Genomic DNA, 8692 nt, shown 5'->3' with positions numbered 1-8692 from the left:
TTAAACAATTTGTGCTTTATCATTAAAGCACAATAGAAAATATATCTTAGTATTAAAATAAAAGGTGGTGGGGGGGACTTTCCTCCTTTTTAAATGAAAAGTAAACACCCATATTGAACAAGGTATTAGTGGCAGTGTTAAAGGCATGATTGAAAGAACCACTATTATTATTATTATTATTATTATTATTATTATTATTATTATTATTATTATTATTATTATTATTATTATTATAGGTTAAAACAAAACAACTACTGCTTGGAATCATTCACTATTTAAAACTTTAAAAAAAACTAAAAACTTAAGATTAAATAATATTTACAAAATAATAAACCTAAAATCGTATTCTTAAGCAGTCAATAAAGATTGAATGAATCATATTAATTCTTTAAATACAACACACGTGGTAAATTCAAATTCGGTTATTCATTCCTCACTCTGCTATTACCCAGTGCTCCACAGGATGGCGCCCTTGTTCTGTACTTGATTTGTACTTTAACCAAGGCTACATGAATACTGTGCTTTACACATGCACATATTAGCTGTCGTAGTTAAGTCTTCCAGGAGTTTGTTGAACTTACTTTTAGATCGGTGTCATTTGAATAACCGCGCCCATATTATTTAGAAGAATGCAAATAATTAATGTAATGGTACGTATAGTACAACCAAGCCATTCGGGTGTGTTTCCATTGCTGATTTGTGCCCTAAATTATATTTTGGAAGTACAGTACTATGAAAAGCATTCTTATGTTGCATCGCTAGGTGGCAGTACAGTGATGTTGCTCGTGGGTGAGATTCGTTTTGTTTTACTTAGAAGTAAATGAGGGGCGCTGATGAATCTTCAAATGAGGCAAACGATATAAAGGTGGGGCACTGATTGTTGACTTTACAGTTAAGATAAATGTCAGTTTTAGAAGACTTTGAAATGTGTTGTTTTTTTGTTTTTTTTAAACAGTTCATTAAATAATTGTGGATGCCTGAGGCTGCATTCACGTACAATAAAACACCATGCATTTCATTATAAGTAAGATTGTTTTTTCATATTGAGTTTCAGATCATTGTACCACAGTATTTAGCTTGACAAATGTACGTGCGTCTCTAATAGTAATGTTCTGTACCGGCTGTAGTCTTATTCTCAAAAAGTAAACGACATAAACAACATTAAACCTACCAATCCTCTGTACAAATCACTGGTGATACATTATTGTTTAACACGATATGAGTTGTATGCAAACGAGTTTACAACTGCGGTCTTCAATGCATGGAAATTAATTATGTAAAAAAAAAAAAAACGTTATAGTCTTAAATAGGTCCCATAAGTACAGACAGAGAGCCTTACAATGTGCAAAGTTGTCCATATACTTTCAAGAAGAAACAGATAAAGGCAGTTGTCTTTTGTATGACCGGGGAAACGATCGATCAGCGTTTATCTAAAGACATTCCCAAATTCACCACAAATCAAAAAACGTAGGCGTTGTATTATTCGCAAATTGTAATGCAAGTTATGATCACAGGCAACATAAATCTAAATGAAAACCAATCCAATTGTATTGTATTTAAAAATAAATCAGCGTGACGTTGACAGTATGGTCTTTAAATCAAATGGTTAGACATCTGTGTTATTGATAGTGTCTATTTTATCATTTATGATTAGTGTTGGGCTGTAAAGTATTGCGTTCATTAGCACGCAGACTTGGTTAGTTAGAATTCGGGGACATGTTAGCTGTTTGCTTATTTATTTATGTATTTATTTGCGTATTGGTGTATGTTTTGGCCGGTAACATCTGTATGTTTCTTCCAGCCAATTAAGTATTCTGGTTTGGGTTTTTTTTTTTTTTTTTTTTTTTTCCTTAGGGGGCGGGTCTATGAAAAAGGGGTTGGTTGGGGTTAGTGTACAGTACAGGTGGGTGGTTACTCAAACATCACATCCACACTGGCAAGCTGCAATAGCACGGCGAGAATAGTGAGTGAATTATGTGCTAGCCAGGACTTGCTTGCTAATGACGTGATAAACGGCGTCCCTGTCTCGTATTACGGTTCAACTTAAGAAGCACCAGTTCTTGTTTTTAGTTGTCATGTTCCAAGGTCTCCGTCAGTCATGCAGAACAGAAAGCTAAGCTGCGGGTCCTCACTGTTAACCACGACCGCGGGGATTGACCGCTGCAGGGTCGGGGAAAGGCTACAGGCAGCTCTCGCTGGATTGCAAGAGCTACATCTGCTGAACGTGCAGCAGTCATATTTGGTGCAAGAAGCTTTGGAAATGGACCAAGAGATGTCTTCAGTGTCGTCCCAGAAACAGGGAGGAATGCTGGATAGCTGCTCCGAGGAGCAGCGCTTGGAAGCGACGTTAGCCTCATTAAAGGAACAATTGGTAAGAGACGGCTTTTTGGTTAAGTTTTTTTTTTTTTTTTTTTTTTTTTTTTGTAATTTAATTATATTTTATTATTATCAGGGTGCTAATGTAAGGGTTTGCAAAACTTAAGTTTCTTGTACACGTGTATCTAAGAGCTGTTACGGTTTTCGAGTATACTTTGTAAGTCTATGCAATGATGTTCAGTTAAAGTAGCCTTGATTATTTATTACCTGTGAAAGTTCCATTTCTGTGTCGTGCGTAACCTACACCTTTCCTTTACATTTTTGTAATATCAGTTAAAAGCACCAACTATCCGTATAGAGCATCTTTAACTGAATGGGTAAGGGATGCACAGTGTAGTGTTAAATACAGTAGATGTTTTATTTTGATCACATATCTATTGAATGCAGTACATTTGAATGGCAGGTTTGGGTATTTCTTTTTAAAGTTACATTTCTATTCTTTAGCGCTAGCAGCAAAATTAATCCATTTGTTGTCGCGGAATGCATATTTTAGACAGTGATACTAAGATTAAGTGCTTTTTTAGAATTTTATTTTATACTTTGAAAAGGCCTTCTCTTTAGCTAGATAGTAGGAGTAAATTTTATCATTAATTAAATTGCTGTTTTTTTGGGGGTTTTTTTGGTTTTTTTTACCAGATTATAATAATGCATTCTTGCACGTTAATTTGGGGCAAGGGTTTGATGTAGTTTATCATTAATTTAACGTTAACAGTTAAATAAATCAGTGCAGTAGACATGCTCAGTGGAGTAAAGGATAAAAGCAAACTTGCTTCCTTGTCTGTGTGACATCATGTGAATCTGTAGCAGTACATGTAACCCAACAGGACACTGCATGGTCATTAAAAATGATCAAGCAGTCAATAATGTGGACTATATGGTTAAATCACACATTTAATGTCTGTTGTCTTTGATCTTTTGGTCTAACTCTCGGGTTCCAACATAAAATATGAGCAGCAGTAGGAATGTAATCAATATCCTATCCTCTACATATTGTTCCACAGCAAAGTCTGGTCTTTGTGGGGGGTGTAATAAATTACCTGTCTCTGTTAATCACAAACTACTAAGCCTTATGTTCAGAGAGATGTTTAACTCAGCTTCCAAAATGTGACCCAGTTTACAGATGCAATACACTGTATGGGTGTCTGTGCAGGCTCAATCTTGCGGTGCTGTGAACGAATTGTTGTTGTTTTTTTCAAGTTGAACAACTGTTGAATAATTGACTCCCACCCCCCACCCGGTTTGTTATTTTACACTTTACACTTTCTTATCTATTCTACTTTTGGCCCATCTGTTCAAAGAACGTTCACTTAGACAACTCTTTGTTCACTTAGACACTTTGTCAGGCTCTTATTCAAACTTATTTATTGAACTGTTCCAGACCGCTGTTGGATCTGTAGAGTGTTCATTGTTTTATTCTTTCTAACTTGCTTGCTAAGGTAATTGTATTAATGTTCCTGTCTTCTTTGTTGTTTTTTAAGTCTCGTTTGAGGAGGCAAGATGTTGGGCTTAAGAGCCATCTGCAACAGCTGGACCATCAGATCAGTGAACTTAAACTTGATGTGTCGAAGGCGTCCACAGAACATCTGGAGAGTGACAGCAGGCCCAGCTCAGGTAACAAGCAGTGCCCATTCAGGCGCATGCTATAATATACACATATAAGGGGGTGGGGGGGGGGGGGGGGGGAGTCAATATGTATAAAGAAATAAACAGCTAGGTGTTCATTTGTGAGGCCCATGTGAAGAAAAACAAAGAGCCAGAGTTATGACCTCATATTTTGTTTTTCTTCTGTTTTAAAAACCTTGCTTTAGAACACAAGTTTGGTAAATCTACACACAATTGCTTTGAAGTTTGTCCTACAATACATTAAAAGCAGAACTGTAACAGAGTTGTTCTTTTTCCTTTATCTCAATCTCAGGTTTCTATGATTTAAGTGACGGGGGTTCCTGTTCTCTCTCCAACTCGTGCACCTCTGTGTACAGTGACTGCATGTCTTCATCCCAGAGCAGTCTGCCACCATCCTGCCACCAGCCAGGGTCCCGGGTCAGCATGTTTGAGTACCGCCCAAGGTCTGCTGATGAGACCACTGTCCACGCTGGCAGCCTCCAGCAGCAGGGCATGTATATCCGAGCAGGCTGCAGAATCAGGACCAGCACTGATTCTAGACAGAGACCTGTTTCCACAGGTAATTAATCACATCCACAACCACAGTTTGAAAAAAATATATAGGATAATTTATCTTTATTGCTACTAAAACCATTGTGACAACTGTCATGTCAAATAAAATGACCTGTTTGGAGCAGTACATTTAAATGCTTTATTGTGCAATACAACAATTATTAGTCACATTGGAATGCTGTTGACAACCTTAACAGGTAGTGGTGTGCTGTATTTAGTTTCTGCAATTTCTCTACTTTGCTAAGTCACAGACAGATGATGTTGCACATTGTCCTTTTTACTCTACAATTGTAGTCTTCATAAATATTTAGCAATCAGGTATCCAATTTCAGTTTACCAGTGGTTTTCAAATCTAGATGCACTCTTTGTTAATTTCCAAATTTTTGGTGTTCTAATTTCAGGTGATTTGGAAAGACTGATGAACCCAGCATTGGGATGCCAGAAAGTCCCTGACATGAAGTCTGTTTCATCTTTGTGCCATGGCAGTGATATACAGCATACAGCTGTAGACCCCAAGTACCAGAGCAACTTAGTGTCCAGGAATGGCAGTGACGTGTACCCATACCCAAGCCCCCTCCATGCTGTGGCTCTTCAGAGCCCCCTATTTTCACTGAGTGGGGAGGCTTCCACTGCACAGAGCAACGCAACCCCAACAGAGCCCACAAATTCACTTCAGGAAAGGCCAGTGTTTGAAAGCAGGCCCAATGGCTACATAAACAGACTGATTCAGCACAGTAAGAGCAAACCAGACATGCAGCAAGACAGCAGTAAACAAAATATGAACTCCCAGAAAAGAAGCTCTCCTCTCAGCAGTGGGGGGACAAAGGATAACCTCAACCACCCACCAATGGTTAAAGAAGAACGTGTCAGTATTCAAGCACTGATACACAAAAAGGCACAGGATTTTAAAACTGTTCCCCCAACAAAGGTGGAACTTGAGAATTCAAGACAACAAGGCTTGGCAAATTGCGTCACTGTTGTGCAGCGGCAGAAGTATTTGGAGGAATCTAGAGTTGTCCGTTACCCTCCTCAGGCAGACACACAAAACTCTGCATTTGCAAATAATATAAAAAAATGCCCAGAGAGGGCTGTGAAAATGCAGGCAAAGCCTTACCCTGAAAACTGCACCAGGGGAGCACTACGAGAAGCAGCACTGTCGAGAAAGACAAACAGAAAGCACAGCAGCAGCACCGCTAGCTTGGAGGAGAGAAGCTCTGAGGCACTTTCCAGACCTGAATTTGTTCACGCCAAGTTTGTCCCTGCCGAGTCCCAGCAAGTGAAGGTCAGACATGCCAGCAAGAAGACAAAGGCAGTAAAGCTGAAGAGGAGAAGCAGCGACAAGCAGAGGATTGTAAAACCGCTGCCTTGTGAAATGCCTGAAGTCAATAGGTCTCCTGCTGAGAGGGCTCTCCCTAATAAACATCATGGGGGAAAGGGCATTGTCAGGCGTCCCACTCATGCAGAACAAGTAGCCAGCAGGTCATGTTCAGAGTCTAGCCTGTATCCTGCCCATCTTAGACAGCTACAGTTTGCCCACAGGCCGGCACCTCGTAGAGCCCACAATCTCTACCCAGCAGAACCAAGAGCTTCCATAGATCTGATGAAGAAGAAGCAGGCACGTAGGTGGCAATCCGCGATGGAGATCTCTGGCAAACATGCTTTAGCTCGCTTTGCTTCCTATGGTGCCGACGGCAATGTGCAGACCATGCATCAGCAGCAGCAGCTGCGGAAACCTGGAGTGATGCGGACCTCCAGCATGCAAGCCGGGCCCAGCCAGTACCAGCTCCACCGCAGCGTTTACCCGGACACCATCAGTGAGTCGGACCAGTCAGAGTACTCTGCAGAATGCGCCTCCCTCTTCCACTCGACCATCGCAGAGACCAGTGAGGGAGAGCAGAGCGACCACACGGCCAACCGCTTCGGGGACAGCGAGTCCAGCGAGGGGGACTCGGACACCTCCAGCGACAGCAGCCTCACCTTGGGTTCTGAAGAGACAGATGAAGGCGAGCTGGTCTGGGCAGAGGCAGCCATGGGCCCCACAGCAGCCGGCATGTCTCTGACGAAGCCCCGGCAGGCAGAGCCCAGGCCCTGCCGCATAAAAGCATCAAAGGCACTGAAGAAGAAGATTCTTAGATTCCAACCGGCATCTTTAAAAGTTATGACCATGGTGTAGCAGCTTGCAGTCTCTGTTGGACTTCATGCTGGGTCCATCCTGTTTAACAAGACAATAGAAAGAAAAAAAACAATGTTATTCTTTGCTGAACTGTATTTGACCTTTTCTGTAGGTAGGAGAAGAGCCCTTTTCTATTTCTAATGGATTCCTTAATATAACTTTCTGTCATTTAGTAATTTTGTATTTTTTATTTTTACATTTTTGGTGCAAATACTTTTTTTTTATTATTATTTTTTTTTTTTTTTTTTACAGTGATTATTATTATGGCTTTGTTTAAAAGGTGTCTATTAAAATGTTAATAAAACTATTTAATGTTGGGAAAATTATGGCTTTTTGTCTTAATTAACATCACAATCCATAACTGCAAACATGTTAAAAAAAAATTGGTAAGAAATAATTCAACACAAGTTTATGTTTAATACTCCTGTAATACAACGCTCAAACAAGTTATTGAGTTAGAAATATCTGATTAAAAAGTAGGGCCATGAGTTTTCAGATTAAAATCCTAGCAACTCAGTGATGCTCAGTGTACGGTGCTACAAAGACACTTGAATAACATCAGCCAAAAGTCAAGCAAATAGACAATAGATTCATGTTCTTCGTGGAAATGATATGATCCATTGCTTCAGAGAAAATCAGAATGTTTCATGCATGAAAGGGTTAAGCGCATTCAGCACATTTTAGCTGTTAGCGGTTCGGTGATGGGAGGAGGCCAGCAATTGTTACATCTTAAACCAATGTGCTGTAAATACTGATAGCTTGACAAAGCCACCCTTCTTATGGCAGCAGGCTGAGCACAACCCTTCCTTCGGTTAGTTCACAACTCATTTGCATCCCACTTGTTTGTTACTGCTGTTGTAAACAACCACAGCATGAATTTCAATTGCTTAACATATGTCCCATTGCCTCTTAAAGACATTTCATACCTGAAAGAAATAGAAACAAGACCAATATTAACAGTAATGCTTGGCTTACAGGGCACCCTGTTTTCAATGGTCACATAGTGACTTTGAATTGGCTAGTGGGATTGTGGGTCTTTAAAGGCACATGGGATAGCTTCTTAGCCTAGATTATTATTGTTTGGTAACAGCAATTAAATTCCTATACATTAAGACTAGCAGTCTTTGATTGGGTTGAGAGAGCAAATCAGTGAAACCATGACGCAAAAAGTCATATGCACACAGATATTTGGTAGCTAGAATATGAACACAGGGAAAGGGAATTGTAAATCTCTTTAGGGTCCTGAGTGTGTGGAGGCACATCCAGATCGTCACATAAATCATCCAGTGTTTATTAAGGCGGTTTCTCAAAGGGATTTTAAAATGCCGCTAGAAGTTTTTACACCCTCCCCCCTGAACTGACACTGACCCCTGTGACAGTTTAAATCTTCTAATTTATGTCGCTTGGACAGCTGTAACTCATTTTTGAAAATGAAACAAAAATCCTTCATGCTAAATTATTACATGAATATTGCAGGCACAAGTAGATTTATGTGACACGTATGTGTATTTTATTTACAGAAAAATACAAGGTACAATTGTGTTTGATAAATGGAATAGGGATTAACAAGACAGCCTTTCCAACTTCAAAGAATTGGGTTTATATATCATAACGAGAAACTTCCAGGTTTGTTACAATTCTGTTAATATCCATTACTTTGTGGATATTATTGTCAAGGACCCACTCTTAATTTTGAATAGATTTGCATAGGGATTGAAAGGAGTGATTCAGCATTCTTCCCTAGGTTTTTTTTTTTTTTTAATCTCTGTAATCCCACTCTTTAAAGTTTACTGTCAGACCTCGCAGGATCTCAGCCTCTCAATTTCAAAAGAGATCTTAAGGATACACCCATTTTCAATAAAATGACCTTGGATTTACTGGTTTCTTTCACATCGAAGTTGGAAGACAGTTTTGAAATAGTGCTGGTGTTGTCCATTTGAATCATGATGTCTGTCCCCAGAAGACATA

General features: G+C 39.5%; 1 protein-coding gene across 1 annotated transcript; it reads left to right on the top strand.

The window, feature by feature from the left end:
• Positions 1-1940: 1940 nt before the first annotated feature.
• On the top strand, positions 1941-6922 carry LOC121316308 (dapper homolog 2-like). Its single transcript, XM_041251323.1, has 4 exons — positions 1941-2371; positions 3855-3987; positions 4292-4558; positions 4953-6922. The coding sequence occupies exons 1-4, from the start codon at positions 2099-2101 to the stop codon at positions 6722-6724; spliced, it is 2445 nt and encodes an 814-aa protein (XP_041107257.1). The 5' UTR covers positions 1941-2098; the 3' UTR covers positions 6725-6922.
• Positions 6923-8692: the final 1770 nt, after the last annotated feature.

This window comes from Polyodon spathula, chromosome 5, assembly GCF_017654505.1.
Source record: "Polyodon spathula isolate WHYD16114869_AA chromosome 5, ASM1765450v1, whole genome shotgun sequence".
Classification (NCBI taxonomy): Eukaryota; Metazoa; Chordata; class Actinopteri; order Acipenseriformes; family Polyodontidae; genus Polyodon; species Polyodon spathula.
Note: the sequence above shows the minus strand (reverse complement) of the source record. Positions and strands in the feature narration are given on the sequence as shown.